At 38.4% G+C, this 23,400-nt stretch overlaps 1 protein-coding gene across 1 annotated transcript; it reads left to right on the top strand.

The window, feature by feature from the left end:
• Nucleotides 1–5,664: 5,664 nt before the first annotated feature.
• Nucleotides 5,665–17,758, top strand: LOC122878802 (kelch-like protein 23). Its single transcript, XM_044202182.1, has 7 exons — nt 5,665–5,869; nt 6,572–6,823; nt 12,561–12,818; nt 13,211–13,780; nt 15,233–15,369; nt 15,905–16,057; nt 16,274–17,758. The coding sequence occupies exons 1-7, from the start codon at nt 5,859–5,861 to the stop codon at nt 16,585–16,587; spliced, it is 1,695 nt and encodes a 564-aa protein (XP_044058117.1). The 5' UTR covers nt 5,665–5,858; the 3' UTR covers nt 16,588–17,758.
• The last annotated feature ends 5,642 nt before the right edge of the window (nt 17,759–23,400 follow it).

Below are 23,400 nucleotides of genomic sequence, written 5' to 3'. Positions count from 1 at the left end.
GAGTGAAACACCTAATGCAGTCCATAAGATGTCTCAGAGCGTTGGAGCCATGCAGACACCTCCTGCTCCTTTCAGACAGCACTTTGGAGACAATATGCAGCGTATTGGTCTTCGTTAATCATGGAGGACAGTGGAGGTTTAACCTGCTGAGAAAATCTAACCATCCAAGTCAGACTGTCTCAACTCTCCTTACCAGATGATGGCTGTAATGGACAAAATTTGCCAACTGAAAGATGAAAAAGGAGAAAAGTGAGGAAACGTGAGAAAAATATGGGATATTTTGTACTCAATGGAAAATGTTATGTGATTATAGGAAACGTGACAAATATTAGGACTGTTACAGGAAAATGGGACATAGATAAATGCATAAATACTGTTGGGTGAGTATTGTTAAAATGGGACTCTTTCTGAAAATTTGCATTCTGGATTTAATTTACTTGATCATCCCAATGCCTTAGCTCCCAACTTGACACAATTCTATAAACATTAACCCCCTTACTACAATATACAGAAGAAAAAATAAAGAATAATCAAACACAATATGTCCTGAGACTGGGTTTTTACAGGCGCTGCTGGCAAAATGGGACACCTTATATTTGGATATAAAAAAACCCCACAGAAATGAAAGAAGATAAATAATTTCAACATTTTAATGTCTTCAAATAACCATATAATGAAAATAAAACAACAGAATTGAGATACTTACTGTATGTGAAACATTAAAAAGTACTTAGCATTTTGTTTGCCCTTTTCTTTTTTAACAATTCTAACAGGGCTTTCAAAACAATTTGATGCTAAAATTAGAAAACAATGCACAGCTAGCGTTATGTGAGTGATTTCCACATTTTAATGAGTGTCTTCAAATATCCATAATGGAAAAGTTTTAAATGTTTTAGGCTATTTGTTTATTTATTATTTATTTAAAAATATATATTATATATATTATTATATTATTATTATATTATATATATATATATATTATATATATGTTAGGAGAACAAGTAAAATAACTAGGAATAGCTAGCTAGAGCTTATATTGGTGTGGTAATATTTTCGAGGAGGATCTAAAGCACGGCTATGCTAGCTCTTCTTAGCTTAGATCCAGCAAGATAGCTGATAACATATTTTAGAGAAATTACAGTTGATCCACTTTAGAAAATTGATTTCTCTCTAGACAGCATGTATTTCGTGATCCTCAAAAACATTTTTACTATCAAAAGGACTAATAGCAGTGTCCCATTTTACAGTAGGCAATTGGCAAAATGGGACACCATGAAAAGGTACATTTTTCAAAAGGGTGAAAGAAGTATAGAATTGATTCATAGTAATTTTGATACACATTTACATCCCATTACAAAAGTTATTGGAATGAAACAGTGAGTATATGTTTATACATTTTTACATCAGAATGCTGTCACTTCACTTCCCATTGTGATTTTGGATTCAAGTGTCACTGCATGCGATGCCACGCCCACTTATGTGACGTCATATCCGTGTGCCCTGCTTTCCTGATCAGGTTTCAGCACCGCATAAGCATTGGTTTGGGGTTATTTTGGTGTTTTCCCTGAAAACATATTCATTGCAAAGCTTAACTCTCCCAATTTAACAAAAAGTGAGGAGGTAAATCATAAAAGAAGAGTTCAAAGATGTGTTTCTATTTCTCTAATTCAATGGTGGTTGCTATGGACGCCGCTACGCGCAGCCTACGTAGGGAATTGTAAGTGGACTTGGCGCGTTCGACTCCTGTTTTGGGCTGTCTGCCGTGGGTGGGCTTCATTCCATTTCAAATTTCTGCCGCAACCCGAATTCAAACGCCACTCTCTCATTTTATAGCCTGTGATTGTAAAATGAGAAGCTGCTCATTTAATTTTATATTTCTAAGAATATGTGGCTGAGGATATTTCTTAAGAAGGGGTTATCAAACTTTACGTTTCACATCCCTCATTTAATCCCTGCACATGTCACGTTCATGTATATCATCAAACTGGACTTTACATTGTGAGTTGCAGTCAACCTCCACTGTTACATATAATTACATAATTTAATTATTTATACATGTCACATTTAATTTTTGCTCTTGTCACCGTCACATACACTTCATTTCTTTGTCCACAGCACTGTCCATATTTCCTTTGTAAAGCCAATATTTAATTTCAAGTTTTATATCCCATTTCAAAACTAGAACTATTCCATTCTGTAAATAGATTTTAAAATGTTAATTTCATTTTAATACTAGCTTACTTAAAAAAAAAGTATAATTATTACCTTACTTTTTTCTATTGTTACTCTTCTGTGTTGTGGTTTTTTTGGGAGCAAATGCCAAGACACATTCTTTGTATGCTTGCATTGGCTAATAAAATACATTCTGATTGAAAGGGCTATGTCATGCTGACATAAAACCCCAAAACCAAGAATCATAAAGATACAAAAATTCTCCAGGGTTGTGTAAATACAGTAGTAGCCTATGCATGCCTCGGTATTTGATGACCTGTGAATGAGAACGAGTTGGTCTTTTCAGCCATAACCCAGGCACTTCAGGCCTTTCTCCAAGCCTGCAGTAATGCCCTAGATTGTCAGCAGTATTGTACAATAATCTCTGAAGGTGACTCATTTTGGTCAAAGGTTCCACTAAAAAGGAAAAATAAACAAACAAAAAGCTGCATTTTATATATTGGAGTTAAACCAGATACCAGAGAGCATTGGAAAGGCCGCGACCTGGAGAGTACGATGTGTCAGTATGAAGATTCTGCATGGCTCCTGCTTTGAGATACTGACCTTTGAACCTTGACCTCGGTGCATGTTTGAAGGCTGATAATCCAGCAACAAGAGAGGCTCCAGACATGGGAGCAACTGTTACAGAGAGCTCTTGGCTTCAGCTATCATGTGAGATTCGAAAACAAATTCAAAAACGACGAGTATTTGTGGGTGGGTGGGTGGATGGGGGTGGTTACAACACTATTCTCCCCTGTCATGCAACATCAACTAACTGGAAGTTTTAATCATTGAATTATTCTAAAACTCTTTCAAATGTAAATAATACATTTGGTGTTTATATATATATAGCCTACTGTTTTTAGCTATGTTAAAATAGCCATTATTGAAGGAAAGAAGAAAAACATCAATATAACAGGTGATTCCAAACTTTTGAATAGTAGTGTGTGTGTGTATATATTTATATGTACACATATACACGTGTGTGTGGATGTGTATATATATATATATATATATATATATATATATGTCCTGTGCAAATGCCCTTCCTATATATCTATTATATATATATATATATATATATATATATATATATATATATATATATATATATATATATATGAAGGACATTTGCACAATATAAATATGGATAATAAATAAATGAGGTTAAAATGTATTTCCACCCATTTAACAATTAGATATTTAAAATCTGAAAAAACAAATGTGTTTACCATCTCCTTAAACTCCTCAGTGTACTTTCAATTCAGTATTTAGGCTACAACTTCCAATTTTTTGAAAAACACAAATATTTCCTAAAAACGACAATTCCCTAGAGATTCCTGTAAAGCACTGGCTTAGGATCATGGGTAATGTGGCCTTGCCTTCCGCTATCCCAACCTTTACTTCTCAGAATCAAAGGGGAAATGGTCTAAACTGATAACCCTAACATTAACCTGTCGTGCTGTTGAACTATCAAGGACCCTTTCGTGTTTTAGTTTTGAGAAATGTTGAGTTACATTGGAGTTAACTGAAGGCCCGGTGCGTCTCATACAGACACTAAAGGTACCTTGTGCGTCTGTAGGAGACAGCACGTCGGTATTTGACAAGCTGGGAATGAGAACGGTGGGTAGTCACACACAGTATTGCCCTTGGATAAACCTGCGGTTTTTATTAAGGAGCTGTGGGCATTTTTTTCCCACATATCTGTTAAAGAAACACATGCTGAGTCCAAACAATGCACATCTTCTCAAGGTTGTTGAAAGGCAGACATCATGGAGTATCTCCCAGCGTAAACGGACGGATGGACTTTTCTTTTCACAGAGCATTTTTCTCATTCTTTCATAACATTTTTAATATTCCCTTAGCACAGTTAGCACAGTTTCATTGGTGGAATAAATGTTGCTAAATTTGTCATTTCAAGATATTTGATCCCCATTTGTGCAACAGCCCACTATATGATTTCCACTGAGATTCATTATGAGTAGTTTATTTTTTGTTATGGGCCAATTGTGTGCCAAAGTGCACTGTAGCTTCCAGTGTCAAGAACAGTCAGGCTTGCAAAAGCATTTACTTGTGATGACCCTCCTGGTCGTATTGTGGGCCCACTTGATGTCTTTAATTATCGTGCAACTTTCACCTCTTACTAACAGTGTCCATGTTTTCACGAGACCGTGTCCTGTGTACTGGTAAATATCTTTATCTTCACAAGAATGTCAATAGTTAAATAAAAATGAAAATGAATCAGCATATTATTTTATTTTTGCAACAATTAGTCAATGAATTGGTTATCTGATCAGGAGAAAATTAATTCGCAAATCAATTAATTGTATTGAGTCATTATTTTTAAAGGAACAATGCCAACATTCACTGGTTCTAGCTTCTCAAATGTGAGTATTTGCTGGTTCCCTCAGGCTTCTATGATTGTAAACTGAATATCTATGGATTTTAGACTGTTGGTCTGACAAAGCCAGACATTTGAAGATGTCACCCTTGAACTCTGGGAAATTGTGATGGGCATTTTCCATAATTTACCGATTATCGTGAAAAGATTTGGCAGATTAACAATGATTTCCTCCTATCAAGTATGCCTCTATAGTGAGTTCGGGAGCCAGCTTCATCAATGAACCTTTCCCCTTGCCTTAATAGGCCTATTGATTCAATCTGTCCAAACTAAAGGTCTCTTGAGTGACCCCCCCCCCCTTACAGCCTCTATAATCTCATTTCCAGTTCAGTCTGTGGCTGTGTGGAACGCATGCATGTGATCCTGGTTGATTTTGTTATCAGAGCTGTGGCGCAGGTGACACCGTGTGTAGGAGCGACCCACTGAACCGCAGGCTCGCCAGTGACAACTTCGTCAAGGCAGACGCACATAACCGGAACAACAGCGACTTGGTCTTCAAAATAAACACTTACATTTTTCAAATTTTGAAAGTAAACGCACAGAAGTATTAACAAATGTAGCCATCAACACTGTCAGTGTTGCATAACGGATTTTATTTGATCATTACTGTTGATACATTATGTAAGCAGTAGGCTACTTGACGTTGTAATTTGTCCAGGCTAATTTCAGCTGCTTTATATACTGTTGGGTAGTTTAACCAATAACAGTGCATCACATTTGATCAATTAATGAAATGGTTTATATGTTAATAACTAATAACTACAACTGTTGAGTAACCTTAATGTAGTTTAGCAAACACAACAATATTTCCCTCTGAAATGCAGTGGAACAAAAGAAGTAAAGTAGGCTACGAATTGTACAAGTACAGTACGAAGTACGAAGTACAGTACTTAAAAATGTACTTAGTTACTTTCCATCACTGGTTTAGATAGATTATCAGGTTCTCATTAGAGGTGACCAAAACCTGGTCCAGGCTCAGGGAGGAACGTGTGCTCAAATGTAAACAAGCGTTTTATTTTGAAAGTCACGACCAGAAGTTATTCTGGCTTGCGTAACAGTGTCCACACCGATTGTCACCTGTGCAGCGTTTAAATATACTAAGGCAGAGCGACTTCGCCAAATTAAAGTCCGTGTCACGTGTGAATAACTATTAGAATCTGTCACGATTATTTTCGCTGACAATTAAACTGCCATCTCTGCAAAGTCTTCTGAACTTCAGTGGAACCGACTTCAAATCCGGTGGACCATGTTGATCAGGTATGCCATGGCCATTGTCCATTCACATTGATGTATAATGCTCAAAATATGGTTTTGTTTAGGAAATTCAAACTTCTTCTTATTTGACTCCAGAATGTATTTTACCACATACTTAACAGTTCATTAGCAAGAGGAAGTATCCAAAGCCAACGAGTTGCAAAGCTAGAAATCATATTCCAAGAGGCAGTATTGTAATTTGATGTCACTGAGTTTACCTATAGTATTAATGATTTTCTAATGTGTTTGCCATGTGTGTTACAATATTAGCAAAAGCTGTTTGTGGGAAACTAGATCTATACGAGAAACAAAACACCATAATTTAACACCACAAATGATGCATGTATGTGTATTATATCGCCATAACACTATTTATTATGCATGAAGTGTTGATAAATATTTAAAGAAGCAATCCTTGATTTCAGCGGGCAACTGTCTCATTTGCAAGCCAAACTGAAGAGTGGGGTAAAAGACCGTAGGGCACATAATAATTTACATCCCTCTTTTCTGATGCATTCCAAAACACAGCATTTCATCATAGAAAACCCCAAAGATGTCGTCATTACAATTTACGCACAGAACAAATGTGATTTTAGAATGTATTTGTCATAACTGACAATAAGTATCCAAACCTATTAAGACTAAACATGACGGTTTGTTCAATTTTGTTGCTCTGGCACTGAATCAAACTTTGTAATGCCACAGACAGACTACAACTGCGTCACCCAGAAGACCCCAGGATCTCTACGAGTATGATTTCCACGATGTGAGCCACCCTGAGGAGGTGCTGGATGCCCTGAGAGGCTTCTACTCTGAAGGCCTGTTCACAGACATTGCTCTGCAGTGCTCCTCTGGCCAGGTCCTGCACTGCCACAAGGTGGCACTTTGTGCACGCAGCTCATACTTCAGGGTCATGTTCACTGCTGACATGAGGGAGAGGACCAGTAGCCTTGTCAGGTATGTAGAGCCGCTTTTATCCCCAGGAACTACTACTTTTCAAAGAACTAAAAAGTTCCTTGCGTTTCCACCGCAGTCTAAAGATCCGCGAAGATTAGGCAAATTACACCCATGTTACGCCCATCACACAGCTGCATAACTCTATTGTCTTAACTGATTAAACACATCACCTGCAATTCAGCATAAGGACCTTTGCTTATTTTAACCTATGTACTCTCACCTGTTTTACATACTGAGCTTAACATTGTATAATGGTGAAATTGACGGCCACTACTTCCTCAGAGCATCATAAATATTAGAATATGGTAACACAAGCATAAGCGTTACATGATGTTTTACTTATGTAGTAGTATATACTTGTTTACAGATACAAGAAAGACCACTATACACACATTTAGTTCCACAACCACTTATTAATCTGCAGAAATATAAATGTGAAAAATACACTGTTTGTGTGAGTATGTTAGAGAAAGGGAGAGAAAGGGGTCATCATGGATGGATTATTTAAAAAAAAAATAAAGAACTCATATTCAATGCCCCACTGCCAGTGGCGGCTGGCCAATAGAGTGTGCTGCCCTCCTTGAGCCATAAAAAACCTATTAATGATAATAATAAATTAAACAAATTGTCAAAATGTGTGTTTGAAATATGGAATGCACCCAGTAATATGTGTAAAATATGATAGAAAATCATCTGTGCAACATATATGCTTTTCCTACACGTCCCCTCCGCCTGTCTGCAGGTCTCAGCAGCTCTGGGGCGATGGAGAAATCGCCCACAGGAGGCGGGTCAGAGTAGCAGTTTAGCCAAAGACATGAATATATGACATAAAATTTTGCCAATCAGCATCCTCTAATCTATTCTGAAAAGGAATAGATTAGAGGATTATTTAGAGGATTATTTTATCGCCCCAAGTGAGCCACTGCTAGTAGGTCTAGATTGGGTCTATGGTCAGGACCTTACAGGCACCATTTTAACTAAATGACAATGGTAAGCGTGATCACTAACTTACTCCTCCAAGACCCTAACTCGGTAAAATCTCTCCTCCAAGATCCGTTTGAGGGGAGAACTTTGTCAGAGAAACTACAGGTGAAAGAGCTGGGCTCAGATCAACCTGACCTCGCAATCAGCAGGTTAGCGAAAAATGGAAGCAGTAACATTATATGCGAGGCTTCTCTCGTAGCTGCTACACCAGAAAGGCCTGGCCAGCTGGATGCAGTCATGCTAATGCCTTATTTTACTTTCCATGCTTGCATTTTAAAACAACAGGGACAGATCCAGCATGGACAGTTACAGGAGTGAGGGATATGAAGCACCTGTGTGAGAAAGTAAGGAAACATGCGAACACCAAGGAACACATGGGTAATTCTGTCAAGCTAAAGTTAGCCACATTAGGCAGAGTGAATGCAGCTGGACGATGGCCAGAGGACTGTGGTGAGGAAATACAATGAGGAGGTAGATAAAAACAGGCACATTTTATCCAAAATAACCAATTGTGTGAAGTTTTGTGGGGCTTTTGAGTCAGCCTTGAAGTGGGCATGACGAGACTGGCATTTTCAGGGGATTGGTGGATTTTGTTGCCTCCCTAGACAGTGTGCTGGAGGAGCACCTAAGACAGCTAACTTACCGTTTTTAAAGGCAGTCAAAGACGGTACAATATGAGCTGTTGGACTGCATGCTGTCAGTGCTAAACGATTACATTCTGGAGGAAGTAAAGAGCGCTGATTTTAACTCCATTTAAGCAGACAAGACGACTCACATTTCCACCCACTGCCAGCTGGTGCTTGTGCTAAGCTACATTGATGCCAACAGTAACATCCAACAGCGGTTTTTCGAGTTCATTATCAACCGCCGACACCATCGCTACAGCGCTTCAAATGGACAATGAATAACCAGGTATCAAGCAGATGTTCTTAAACTCTGACTAGTAGTGTAAATTTGTTCGTGTTCAGCCCCTGTGTGTGTTTTTGCACAATGTGCATAGACATTTTAAAACAAATCTCAAATGATTCCATGTGTTTGGTCAGTTGATATTTATAAGATTGTTGTTATTTTGAGTATTTCCTTCTGTTTTGTATTGGTTATCAGGGACCCCACAATTTATTTTTGAGTATAATTCAATTGAATTCACTTGTGAGAAGGTTTTGAAACAGAAGTTGGCTGGAGTTTACTATCTAGACAACTCAGAGCGCTTGACTCCCATGCTTATGTCCATTCAAGTGTCTGAACAGCAACTTAACACCACTAACTGCACTTCATATTTACTTCTCCTGATCTTTACCTCCCTATTGATTTCCCCAACAAAACAAGGTCTATAAGTGCATCTCAAAAAATAAACATGTTCTATTACATGTCCATGACTGACTTAAAAACACTTAGCACAATGTCAAATGTATGAATAAGAAATATGAAATCATGAAAAAATAATAACAACAGCATAGACAGGAGTATACTGGTTCATATTGTGGCTTACAGCATTGTGAACACCTTGTTGGCATTTAGTTATCCAGTTGAGGATTTAATGATTTAGTGACAACACTGGTTCATGTCCTGTGTTGCTCATATTAGCAAACATCTGCTGAGCTGTACTCGCCTTTAGAGGTCAGCTCTCCCTGACCTCTGACCTCCCTGGAAAAAAGGGATCAATAAATGATCACAAAAACCTTTTGAAACCAAGATGGTGTAGCCAGGGTCTTGTGTTCTGCATGACCAGATGGTAATGAATTTGGTAATGGTAACAGGGGAGCTGGGTCATGAAGAAAAAGGGTTGCAAGTAACCACTATTGTAAATTTCTATCCATGTTGTCGCCCACAATAAAATTATTGAGAAGAATGTGGATGACCTAATCAGGGCTCAACAATAAGGATTGCCCGGGGCAAGTAAATTGTTCACAACAACTACGCTCATTACTGTAAGTAAGTGCAATAAAAACTCCGCAAGTAAAAAGCCAATACTATATGCTTGTTGAACAGGTGTATTGATAAACATGTGAACATGTAGAAAGCTACATCAGTCTCTCAAGTTTCACACAAGCACAGCATGCTAGCTCGGCTAATAGTGAATTGTTACAAACAAGCTAAAACTAAGCTGTCTGTATATAGTGTAACTGTTTAGCTTAGTTTGCCACGTATCTTAAAATCTAGAAAATTCTTACTCGTGGCTGAGACAAACCAGCCCCTCCTCCCTCTACCAGCGGTACCTGCAGGTGAATCACAGCAGCAGCAGAGGGAGGAGGACAGAGGATAGCAGGAAGGACTGATACTGACTTATGTTTAGACAGAATGAAGAACACAGACATCACTCAGTATTTTGATGTCAGGAATATGATTTATTTTACTGAAATTTTAGATTTGTTTCTAGTGAGATATTATTGAGTTTATATAGTGACTTTGCTGTAGTAAACACTGTTGCTGCTCTTGAAACAACATTTTGTTAAATTTAAAATATTCTATTCTAATCCTGTTCTGAATTTATTCTTAAAAAAATTAAATATCAGTTATTTAGTAATGAAAAAGAACCAATAAGAGTATTGATAAAGAACCGATAAGAATAGTAGTATCAATAAAACGATACCCATCCCTACTTACGAGAAAACGGTGGCAGGTAAAGACAAAGTTTATTTAGATAATCATTCACTCACATTTTTGATATGCAAGAATGTTTGTTGCTTTGCATCTATGAAACACTGTGTCCTTGCTCTAATTCATTTACATTATTTATAAAGATTAAACATGACAATGAACTAGTTTTTGTTGTTATTTGATATCCGCTAATACATAAAACAATTTGTATAGGGGCAAGTAAAAATTGACTTCGGGTAAGTAGATTTCTGACCCACTTGCCCAACTGGACAAGTGAAAAAAAACACTTAACCCTGCCTAATAGATTTCAGCAGCTCTTATGGGAATAATAGTTCTTGCAACTTGCAGAGGTTTCAAAAGCCAAAATGGGGGTGCTATACATTTTTCATGTGCCAATATCTTGTCCTTGTATTTACTGTATGACTTACTATTGTCTGAGTCAAAACAAGATGACACACTTACCTACTGTAGATTTGTCCTCACTCTCCACTCTTTATGAAGTGTGGATAGTGCCACCTATAACCTGCCAAAGGTGACAGGCAATACATTGCCTGTGTAACTTGTAATATATATGTCCTCAATAAGTCGTGATTAAGGACGTCGCCTGTGTCCTTATATTTTTTCTAAATTTACTGACAGCTGATTCACTAAACAAACTACAGTATGTATGAGGGGCATTTACAGATATTAAACAAAATATTGTAGAACACTATCCAAAATATTTCTGAAATAATCAAAGGAAAGCTTTGATGCATGTTGTATTGTTCAGCTCTCAAACATATCAAAATGCATGTAGGCCTTCTTTAAGGTGTAAGTGTACACGGTGTCATGTCAGCGACAACATTTTCCAGGTTTCTGATCAACTGTGCAGACGTGACTTTGACACCTCAACATCACAGTCTGTCATTACAGGTAGCCTATTACATTACTAAGGTATGTCCCACCATGTTTTTCCCTAATGTGATATTTGTTGTAAATATGTTGTTTCCTCCTTGTATATTTAAAGAAGCCCTCAAGACATGATTTGACATGAGTTATAAAATAATCTGCTGGAAATAATAATTTGTGTTTGATATGGTTTTTCCATGAAGAAGTCTGATTACCTTGTTAAAAATGATAAAATTTACATTCACTCTATCTCCCTCATTGAAAAATCCAGAATCTTCCAATATGCAAATATTCTTCATTTCAGAACTTGAACTACGTGACGCAAAATGTATCCTACTTCACTGTAAAGTCCATTCTGTGTATGTGCGCTGGAGGCTTCAAGTTTCCACATCACATTGGTTTAAAGAGTAACTTAACACCCCCTGAAAATCTTGGCTTTGCTGACCCCCAGTGGTTTAACTTTTCACCTTGCTGCAGTGAAGTACAAGTGTACTCTAGGATCCTGTGACATCACTGTTGGGCGTGGTTACAGGTTCCACAGTTCCACACTTGTGACAGAGGTGAAACAGGCTCGAAACCTTTAACCAGAGAGGGCAGCAAAACACTGTATTTCTGCCTGGTTTCTGCCAAGTTGCATGATGATGTCACAAAATCATGCTTGTTTGTACACGTCTTGAGTGGAGGGAGACTTAAACATAAACATCAATTTGGGGAAAAGCAATACCCTTAAGTGAAATTCTGATACCTGCAATAGGCTATATGTAGCAGAAATGACTGTCTGGGATGTTAAAGAGTCAAACTCATGCCTGCCGTGTTGCTGACATGAAACAAAGCATTCCATTCCATATAACTAAAATATAGTAAAGTTACGGCTATGAAAAGATCAAAGCAAGAGACTACTTTTATTTACCTTTCTTTATCCTTGATTTGGTATTCTTTTATAACAATGGTTGGTTTATAAGGCTACCACTTGCATGACTAGTGATTAAAGTTAGTTTAATACCTTACTTCATGACTTTTACCTTCAGTTATGTGACTAACAGGAACAATACATTGATAAACAAAAGTCTAAAGAAAGTTAGATGTTGACATGCATGTCAGACAGCAAACAGCAACATATATGGCGATGATTTGTGTATTAGGCACCTTACTTAGTTCACCCTTACTTAGTATACATAATTTGTTTGCTGCCGCAACTTTGCTAATGGTAGATTTTCTTTCCATGCACATGCTGCTACATCTGCCGCCTCCTGTCCTCTCCTCACAGGCTGCCAGTGGTGGAAGTGGAGGTCTTGTCAGCCTTGGTAGACTACATCTACTCCTCCAGACTCACCATAACCCAGCTGAACGTGGAGAGCTTGCTGAAGGCCGCCGACCTGCTGCAGTTCGGCGCGGTGAAGAGGGCCTGCGAGGCCTTCCTGGTGCGTCTGCTGGAGGTAGACAACTGCCTTGGCATACTGGCGTTCTCCCAGCTCCACGCATGCCTTACCCTGGAGAAAGAAGCCCGCAGGCTGCTAGCAGGCAGGTCAGAGATCTGCTCTCTCTGCCTAGTGAAATTCTTTTACTGTGTCGAAATTGTAATTTTTAGAACTAAGACAAAGTGAAAGTAAAACAGTACTTTTCTAATTTGTAGTTGCTTTTCGTGTCATTGAACATGTTTCCACTGTTTCAAAAGGTCAGTCACTCTTCAAAAAAAATTGAAAAAATTTCCACATGAACAAATTAATGCTGACAAAAATGTTGGTTCCTATGTAAGAGCTCTTTGCTAGGATATAATAAATCATACTGATCTTTTGTAGTCCCTCTATGTATACATATTTTTGTCATAAGCTATGGTTGCTAAAGTCTCTTGTTCTCTGTAGAAGATTCTAAGTAATTTAATTTCAGGAAGGCTAACTCCGGAACACTCTGCTGAAGGTTTCAGGAGGTGATCAAAGAAGAGGAATTTCTTGAACTGGATCCTGACAGCCTGAGGACTGTCCTAGCGGAGGAGAAGCAGGAAGTGGTGGCAGAGGCAGTGGTCAGGTGGCTGGGTCATGACCCTCTCATCCGAACAAAACATCTCTCCTCCCTGGTACTGGACATTAACCCAACAAACTTCAGCAGTGCCTTGCTGAAAATGCGTGGTTACTATGAGCTAAATGATTTTGACAGCCTCCTTTCTATGTTCACCTTAACGCCCATGTTCAAACAGCCCTCCATGAGGTTTAATAGCATGAGATCCAGCTCCAAGATGATAGTAATTGGAGGTTACCATTGGCACCCTTTGTCCGAGGTTCAGCGCTGGGACCTGTCGAGTGGGGAATGGGTGCAGGGTGAAGACATGCCAGATCACTCAAAGGAGAGCTATGCGGTAGCCTTACTGGGCTGTACCATTTATGTGAGCGGGGGGTACAGAACCAACACCACTGAGGTGTTGGATACAGTCTGGGAGTACAACATCGATTCTGATTATTGGACTGAAGGGCAGCCCATGTTGACTGCCAGGTACTTATAAAATATAATGTCAGATTTGCTTTTGATTTGTTTTTAAATTTTTTCAAGGCATAGGGTTAGGCTCTAAGTTTCCTGGCATGACTGCAGTGGTGGAAGAAGTGTTAGGATTCTTTACTTAAAGCTGCTATAATCAATACTTTTATATAGCAATGGATCAAATAACTATGTGTAATGTGAAAGGGGTCACTCATAGTGTTGTCTCTACAGAGAATTATCACCCGACTCTGCCTTTCCCCTCAGATCTATGGAGTTTTGAGATCTTTTAACTCATTGTTTTGGTTTTGAGGCCTGCAACTTTATTGCTTTGGTTGGCTCTCATCACTCATCCGTTTAATTTCCAGCAGAAGCTGTTTTCAGTGAAAAAGGTTTGATAAACCCACTGTACACTACCTGCCCAGCACCAAACAGCAGACAGACAAGTTGGCAACTAGCTAGTGAACATAGTGGAGCATTTAGCAGCTAAACAGCCAGATATTTCTCTCAAGAGTTGGTGGAGACCAAACCAGGGCTAAAATGAGAGTGAATATTAGACTTACATTCTTCAGGTGAACACAAACATGATTCCAAATTAATGCTAATATTGCTCTGTTTGTAAATACACCACTGTTTGTTAACATGTTCTGCATATCAACTTTATAAGGTGATTATATGTGAATGTTGTGTTTACAGCTTACTGCGCTGCCTCCAAGTGGCCACAAATTTAACTGAAGCAGATTAAAGCAAAGTAGCAAGAGCCAAGGTGGAGCCAATATTAACTATTTTAAAGGAGCAGTATGTAAGATTTAGTAGCATCTAGCGGTGAAATTGCAGATTGATATTAATTTGAATACCGCTCACCTCATCCTCCCATTCCAATTGTGTAGGAGAGACTAGGGTGGTTGCGAAACTCAAAAAATGCGTGGAAGGGGACCCGCTCCCTCTGTAGATATAAATGGCTCATTCTAAGGTAATGAAAACACAACAATTCTTATTTTCAAGTGATTATACACTAATGAAAACATACTTATAAATATTAGATTCCATTTTTGCTAATAGCTCAACCTAAATGTTACACACTGGACCTTTTAAATACTGTTAGGTCATTTACAGTAATCTATAACAATGCATCATATTTTGTAAATAGATCATTGGTTTACATGTAAAATTTTAATTTAGAATTTTATTAATTGAGTAAAAAGTATAATATTCCATCTAAATGTAATGGAGTAAAAGTATACAATAGCATAAAATGGAAATACTCAAGTTAAATAGAAAATGGAAATACTCTTAAGTGCAGTCTTTGAGTAAATGTACTTGCTCTCCACCACTGATCAAATTACTGAACTTTAACTGAACACAAAAGTTCATCAAAAGCTCATTTCTATTTTGGCAATACTGTTTGAACTTGGTTTGAAATTTGGTTAGTAAAATATCTGATAATAATATTCATAAAACCCCCTGTAGGTACTACCACTGTTCCGTGGCCTGTTGCGGCTGTGTGTATGTTATGGGAGGCTACAGAGGAGGTTCTGCAATGCCATGGACGGAACTTTTTGACCCACTGAAGAGGAGGTGGCTGGCTGTAACTGATATGGTGCAAGGTGTGTTTCTACAAGTTTGTCACACATTTTACATCTCTATATTGTTTCATGTAGATTTGATATTCACTTGTCACATGAGCATTTACAGTTTGTCAAAAATATCACAACCAAAATGATCAAAATGTTGAAACTAGTGAAACTCTTGTTTGACTGTAGGTACATTTCACAAAATAATTACACAAATTATTTCACAAACCCACAATACCACAATTGATAAGACTTTACAGACTTGACTTTCAAATAATGATAGATGCCAAATATTCCATGTGAAACAAAAACATTAACAAACATGTTAATTAGTGGGCTTTAGAGGAGCTGGTAGGCAGATTTTGTTACTTTTGGAGAGAGTCAGGCTGTCAGGCATGTTTCCAGTTGTTATACTAAACTAAGCTAACTGGCTGCTGACTGTAATCTTATACTGAACCAACATATATGTGAGTGGTATCAATCTTCTCATATAAATAAGAATCTAAGAAAGCAAAAATGTCAAACCTATGAATTCCTATGAATTGACATGATCCTGGCTGTTTTACAGGTGTAGGGAATGCCTCGGCGACTGTGTTGGGAAACAACATCTATGTAGCCGGCGGTAATTATGGCTTCAAGGGCTGCTGTAGCTACAACAAGATCCAGAGTTACAAGGTGGACATAGACCAGTGGAGTATCCTAACCACTTGCCAACATCCAGGTAGTTCTGATATCAAATCTACTCATAAAATAACCAACTTCTTAGGGATAAAAAGATACTACTTCACAAGCACTAAATAAATAAATTGTACATGCGTAAAGACAGGGCCCCACAATTTGTTGTTTCCAATTTAGCCTTTATAATACAATAAATCTATATTTACATAAAAATGCTTGGATTGAAACACAGTTATTGTCATGTCATTGCTCCCCGCAGAGTACGGGATGCGCCTGGTGTCTTTGAACAGCAGCCTGTACCTGGTAGGGGGCCAGACCACCCTTGCGGAACGATTCGACCCATACACAGAAGAATGGATCCCGCTTGCTAGCATGAAGGAGAGGAGGATAGAGTGCGGGGCGGTGGCCATGCTGGGCTGTGTGTACGTCACTGGGGGCTATTCCTGCTCGAAAGGGACCTACCTGCAGAGCGTGGAGAAATATGACCCTCACACAGACACATGGGACATAGTTGGAGATCTGCCTGAAGCAGCACGTTTGCATGGCTGTATCTGTATTTATAATGGCACGTAATGTGGAAAGGCAGAGGCAAGCCAAAGATACTGCATCATCACCTCATCTTGGAACGATCGTAGTGCCAATTGGGTGAACTGGTTTAATAGCTCCCAGTCAGGCAGTGATGTACCAGCTGGTTTGACTTTTATCGTAGTATATGTGGTCTGCTGAAGCCTTCTCCAAACCAGCAGGGAAAACTGGAAAACAAACATTTCATTATCTCTGGGGTTAAATAAGTTGTTGACACTCTGGGAAATACGTGTATTCACCTTTTTTTGCAGAGGGTCCAAATATAACAAAATTTACTAAACCAGCTCCTCTAATGCTCACTAATTAACACAGGAAGTCACTGCTCCTGCCCAAGAAAAAGTGATCCTCTGTACTTTTAATAGGTTTGTACAGTTGAGTTATAAGGCAGATTTTGTTACATTTAAATACAGGTTAGCTGTTTCATCCTGTTTCCAGTCTTCGTGCTGAGCTAACCGTCGCCTGGCTGTAGCATCATCTTTAATGAACAGTTAGATACTTTTATTTGTCCCTGTGGGGAAATTGGTTTGCAGCACAATCACAAGACATTTCATCACATCACCACAACAGTCACCACTAGACCTCGCACAAAGTGCATGGGGGGATAAGGTGCAAGTGCATTACCTGTTTAAAACTTAATGGCTTGTGGAACAAATGAAAACTTGGATCTCTTTTTAGTGAATAGAGGGGAGCAATATGGTCGCCCAGATGACAACAATTCAAATGAGGAGGCAAGGGCTCTGGTCTGTTCTGTTTCTGTAGATGCATTCCAAGAGAGTAGTATCAGTATTCTCATCTAATTCTTGGCAAGAAAGTGAATAAGTGTGCTTCCCAAAATGTCAAACTATTTCTTTAAGTCTTTAGAATTGGTAGCTGTGGCCCTTTAGAGTTGAGTAAGTATGGTGGCTCAGTTGGCCACAGTGTGTAGGTGTACCATGCAACATGAAGAGTGATTCAAATCCCCCCCCCTACTTTTAGTTACCCTGTACTCTCTCTGTTCATTGTGAATCAGCAAAACTGCTGTATGGCTGCTTTTCCTAGAACTCAATCTAACTTTTTTTTTTTAACCTTTAACCTTTTCTAACCTTTATGGCTGAAATACACGGGGCACAATACCCGCAGCAGAACGTGTCCTTTTTAATCAAATGAATGCTCATCTCGACTGGTCTATTTGTTTTCTCTACGCGTGGCTACGCAGCCCTCCAACAGGCAAACTACATAGAACTGTGTTAAAACTGAGTACGGTCTGTTTAAAAATGATTAAAGTGAATACCTCATTGTACCAGAGGCAATGCAATGCAGCAGAGCAACAAATTAATGCAGTACCAGTTAATATAGCCTACACTTCCAAACCCTGCATAACCAATTGCATTATCAGTTGGCAAAACTCAATATGCACACAGTGAAGCTGGCATGCAACCACACGCTACAAAGATGGAGTCTGTGTAGCAGGTAAAAAATCCACCTCTGCCCTGCGTTGCACGGACGCAACCCATCACATAGTATGTTTTTTGGCTTTTGGCTTGTTTTGTGACAGATTTTTTCAGATTGCACTCAAAGAATAAGCTGGTGTTGTACACATTTCGGGGCCAGAAATAATCCAATAGACATTTTTCACAACAGACATTTTACTTACTGTAGCAGGAAATGCGCAGGTGTACAGTAAGTAATAACATTAATGAAGGCTCAGTTCCAAGTGTTCCAGTGTGCCAGCATGCACAATATGGGATTCTGGAACTGGCTTACCTAAATGGAATGCAGCCATTGTTAATGTTATTAATTGCACCTTTGCATTTCCTACTGTGAAATTTAAAAATATCTTCTGTGAAAAAAGACATATTAGAGTTCAACTTTAAAGCAAGATTATCTAACATTTTGCTGAATAGCAGCTGCTGTGGCCATAAGTGGCAATAATAATAATGGTAAATGATAAAATGTAACAGTAGCACAAGTAGAGGAAAGTTGTAAAGTCAGCTATCTAAAGTTTTCTAACATTAGCTAATGTTAGCCACCACTGGCTCATACCAGACTGTGTAAGGCTGTAGCAGCAAAATACCTGAGTACATTGAATTAAGCGAGAGTAAGTTTTATTGATTATGAATTCAACCTTTCATTTATAATACCAAGAATGTGTTATTTCTTCTTTCAAAAGTTACATAGGCTCGCTTTAATGGGTGGAGCCAAATAACTCCTGCAGGTGAACTACAACTGTCAAACAGGAATTACAGACTGAACTCAAAATAGAATTAAGAAATCTAAATAGTTTTTTTCCCCACTGATTAATAATGGCGGCATTCATGATCATGGACGGTCAGATAAATAGGCTAACAAGTAACCATACAAAACATAGCAGACTACATTTTTTCAGTTAGTATCAAGATCTCTAAGACTCCATATATAGACCGTTTTCACAGCAGACATTTCGACTCATCATAGCCAGAAAAGCACATGTGTAATTAATACCATTAACAATGTCTCTGTTGCATTTAAGAGTATCAGCCAGCCATGCCAGTGAGGCAGAAACTAGTGAAGCTACATGTAAATGGAATGCAAACCTTAATTATGTTATATAATTACACCTGTGGTTTTCCTATGGCATGTCAAATTGTCTATAGCGAATATGTTTGACATTTGAAATTTATTTCCATTTGTTGTCATTGTTTTGTTTGTAAAATGGGTGAAATAACATAAGTAGAAATGAGCATGGTTAGTGTTGTTGAATATTTGTTGACTCCGACTCAACGACGAAATAGACAATAGAGGAGGCCCTGAAAGCAAAATGAAAGTTGTAGGGTGTTGTAGGGTAGGAATTTAAAAGCCCTTATTCTGATTCATTCATGAGACGGCAAGTTTCATGAATAAATCCCTTATTTGGCCTATTTGTAGTTACTTCCTGTCTTACCTTTTCCTCTGGGCTTCAGTCTGTTGCTGTGTAGACAGACAGACAGACAGACAAAAACTTGAGGCTCTTGGGCTTTGCTCAGTGAGGTTTAACTCAAACATAATATAGTTTCTGCCTCCAGAAAAGCTCCTCCAATAAGGCCAATCGGCTTGCCAGGATCTGGTTCAAATTCATGTAGTTACTCCCAATCAATTTAGAGTTTTATCTATTCCGAAAAGGAGGTGTGTGTGTGTGTGTGTGTGGCTGTTTGAGTTAACGAAGTAAAAGAAAGAGATAGATGAAGACAGATTGACAGGCAGTCCAGCAGATAGCGAGGCAGACAGAGACAGACACATAGGGACGGTCTCCGGTCATCTGTGTCTTTCTACCTCATCCTTATCTGAGCTCCTGGATCGCAGGGTGTTTCTCTCTGTACAGTCCTACACTGATCATCACAGAGAAATGATACCATCCAGAGGAGAGTAATACCACTTACATACATCCGAAAGTCTTCATGTAACTGGAGCTGCATTTTATGCAAGTTTTTGCTTTCATTTTTGTAACTTATTTGAACTTGATTGCCCATTATTGCAACACTTTAATATAGTCCAGACTTAAATATATCAACAACTATAGAATGGATTCCCATGTAAACATTCATGGTCACCAGAGCATAAAGCCTAATGAGTTAGGTGATCCCCTGACTTTACATCTAGCGCCACCATGAGGTTGACATTTTTGTTTTTTAGTGAAATGTCTCAACAACTGTTGGATGGATATTTGAAACAGACATCCGTGTCCCCCTCAGGATGAAATGAAATGAAACTTAAGTAATCCCTCAACTTCCCATATAGTGCATCAGGTCAATATTTCAATTTCCCCGGTACTTTGGTTTATCACCAAATACCTACAAAACTAATGTCACTAACATAAGCCTCAGCTGTAGGCTTACTTAGTGTTTAGTGCTAATTAGCAAAACTAAGATGGTGAACATGGTAAACAACCTGCTTAACATACTGTAAGCATGTCACTGTGAGTATATTAGCATGATGATGTTAACATTTAGCTAAAAGCACTGCTTTGCCTAAGTACAGCCTCACAGAGCTGCTAGCATGGCTGTAGTCTTGTTGTAACTTAATTGAAGTTGATTGTCCATAAGCGCTACATTGTGTAAACAATTCAAAAATGCTATGATTTACATTTTCGATTTTAGTTTATTTCTGTTTTTTTTTTGTGTGTGTGTGTGTGTGTGTGTTTTTTTACATCTTTAATGCTGGCCAAAATTAGATTTGTCTTGCAATATAGTTTGATGTTTGAACGACAGCAAACCTAACCTAATGCACGGCGAAGATTAATGACTGATTGATCTCTGTTTTGAATCGGTTTTGAAATGGAATTGTTACATATGAAATGGTTTCATTGTTTTGGTCTGTAGTGTTTTAAACTGGAGCGAGAGGGGGTCTTTATCAAGCAACTGAAGGGTGACACATATTAATTATACTTGAGGATAGCAAATATGGCATTGGCTGCAATAAAGCAAATATGCCTTTGTAAATTGTGTGAAACCCTATTAGGTATGCACAGAACCCAGTCTGAACTAACATGACAAATGCTTACCCTTTTCTACCAATTACTCCAAAGTCTATGCTCATTGTTCTCTTTGACAATAATGGCCCAGATCTAAATCTCCTTGACCCATTTCATTTGAAGTTCCACTGCTGTGCTCTGAGACTGACTACCAGGCCTGCATAACTCTGCTCTTTCTTACAAGTTTGGTGCCCTCTGCAGCACAGTCTGTATGGATAAAAGTCATGAACAGAGGCTGCCAGGGGGTGGCAGTGTTGCTCTACCAGTATGAGTAAGAATGTTTGTATCATGCTCTTTTGAGTTTTTCTTACATTTTGAAACCAAGCTTTGCTCTTGACAAGCAAGGACACGGCCAATCGTAAAATCAATGAAAGAGCTGATGGACAAGAGAATCTTGGTGAATTACCTTTGGATGTAGCCTGACTAAGTGTTCATCCTTCATCAGTTATGTGGTGGAGGGTAATGCCCCTCATCTAAACTGCTTTCACTTACAGAATGCAGTTTTCCCACTTTTTGAAGGCTGGGAAGCATGTAGTATTCACAGCCTTCTCAAAACCTTTGTCAAGTTGCCGTTAAGGCTCTTAACCCTGAGCAGCTGCAGTGAATACATCTGTGGGTTCTTTAAGGGGTTTTGATCATACTGGTTAGTCTATCATGACTTAGCCAGGTGCTAAGCAACCCCCTTCCTACTACAGCACATTGCAACAAGGGTCATAATATATTTCACCCACAAAGGCTAAAAAATACTGATGTCAAAGCAGTGTTACATATTTTGGTATATTAACTCTTTACTAGATGTTTTTGTTGTATCTGTTGATTGTGGTGATAATGGCAAGCCATCGTGGCTCAAGAGGATAAAAGGGTTGAGGAACTTGAGTATGAGCAGATAAGATTGGTGGTAACTGGTTGTCAATAGAGGTTGATAAAGGTCACACATTATTTAATGTCACTAAGAAGCAAATGAGGAGGGCCATTAGAAAACCACTTCTTTTACACACCCAATATATTCCGCTCATATTTCCCCCTTTCATCTTTCTTCTCGTCACAGCTCAGCTCAATGCCCTGATCCTTGTTGTTTTCACCCACTTAAAGCTGATAATGAAATGTATGCGCTGGGCGAAGCAGGCGATTAATCAGAGCAGATGTGTATCTAGGTGAGTGCCAGAGCAGGTCTCTGGAGCGCAGCGGCCTGCCGGCGCAAACTCCACACTGGCTTTAGTAGGGAAACCGAGTCCTCGCCTCTCACCCCATGGCTGTCATTGCCAGCGTATGTGCCAGCCTGCCTTATTACAATTAGTTAGCTGGTGCCGAAATGTCCTCACACTTCAGAAGCGATCATGTCTCATCTTGGCCAACGAAAGGGCTGCTGGTGGGCTGTTGTCATGTTTACTGGCCTGAAAAATCTGTGATGACAATTTACTAGCACAATATAGTTTATTTCCTTAAAGAAATATCACAATAATCTTTCTGTGATATTTTACATAGAAATGAGAATATTGTAGTTGTTGGACATGACTATGGACAGTCAAATTTTGGTGGCCTGGTGGATGGTATTTTCTGTCCCATATGATATCCTCATAATATTCCTATAATGTTATTACAATGATATCTAGCATATTAATAATACTTTATTTATACAGCCCCTTTTAAAACAGAGTTACAAAATGCTTTACATGGTTAAGAAATCTTGATTAAACAAATTGAGCACCACAATTAAATAAAATCAGGCAAATACTGTAAGTACAGAAAATAAAATAGGTTAAAATAAAATAAATTAACAAGATTAAAAGGCAACATGACAAACAGAACAAACAAACAGATAAAATATATTCAAACCAATAAATAAAGCATATGTGTGACATTAATAAAAGGCTTTTTAAAAACTTGACTGATTCTGCATTGCACTCAATAGTCAGTTTATTTTGTCTTTATGATACATTATCTCTTATAATATATCTCTATAATATTCCTCAAATCTTTATCAGATGTTACATATAATTTATGGTTCCATTCTTCTAAAAGGTGTTTATTTACAACAATTCATCTTCCGGAGAGCTACACCATTCAAACTGTTATTGTGTTAGTGTTAGACTAAATATTCTCATAATGTTGCTTGCTTTCTGCTTTAAGATTAATTGTGGCTTTCAAGCTGGATGTCATTCAGTCCACCCTGCTCATCACACATATTCAGGCTTGCCAAAATGGCAAGAGCAGATGCCGTTGCTTAGTCAATTAGTTGAAATTGAAATGGTGCTAAACCAGAATTTGGGCCATTGCACATGCTCGAGGCTGAACTTAACTCTTAAACATTAGAGGCTTACGTAGATGTCCAGTGG

Source organism: Siniperca chuatsi, linkage group LG1 (genome assembly GCF_020085105.1).
Source record: "Siniperca chuatsi isolate FFG_IHB_CAS linkage group LG1, ASM2008510v1, whole genome shotgun sequence".
Classification (NCBI taxonomy): Eukaryota; Metazoa; Chordata; class Actinopteri; order Centrarchiformes; family Sinipercidae; genus Siniperca; species Siniperca chuatsi.
The sequence above is the reverse complement of the archived record's forward strand: the minus strand, read 5'-3'. Positions and strand labels throughout refer to the sequence as shown.

What these genes read in the sequence shown, in the direction of transcription:
- LOC122878802 (XM_044202182.1), top strand. An exon ending in AGGACCAGTAGCCTTGTCAG is followed by an intron (nt 6,824 to 12,560) that starts GTATGTAGAGCC and finishes CTCTCCTCACAG; the next exon opens with GCTGCCAGTGGTGGAAGTGG. An exon ending in CAGCCCATGTTGACTGCCAG is followed by an intron (nt 13,781 to 15,232) that starts GTACTTATAAAA and finishes AACCCCCTGTAG; the next exon opens with GTACTACCACTGTTCCGTGG.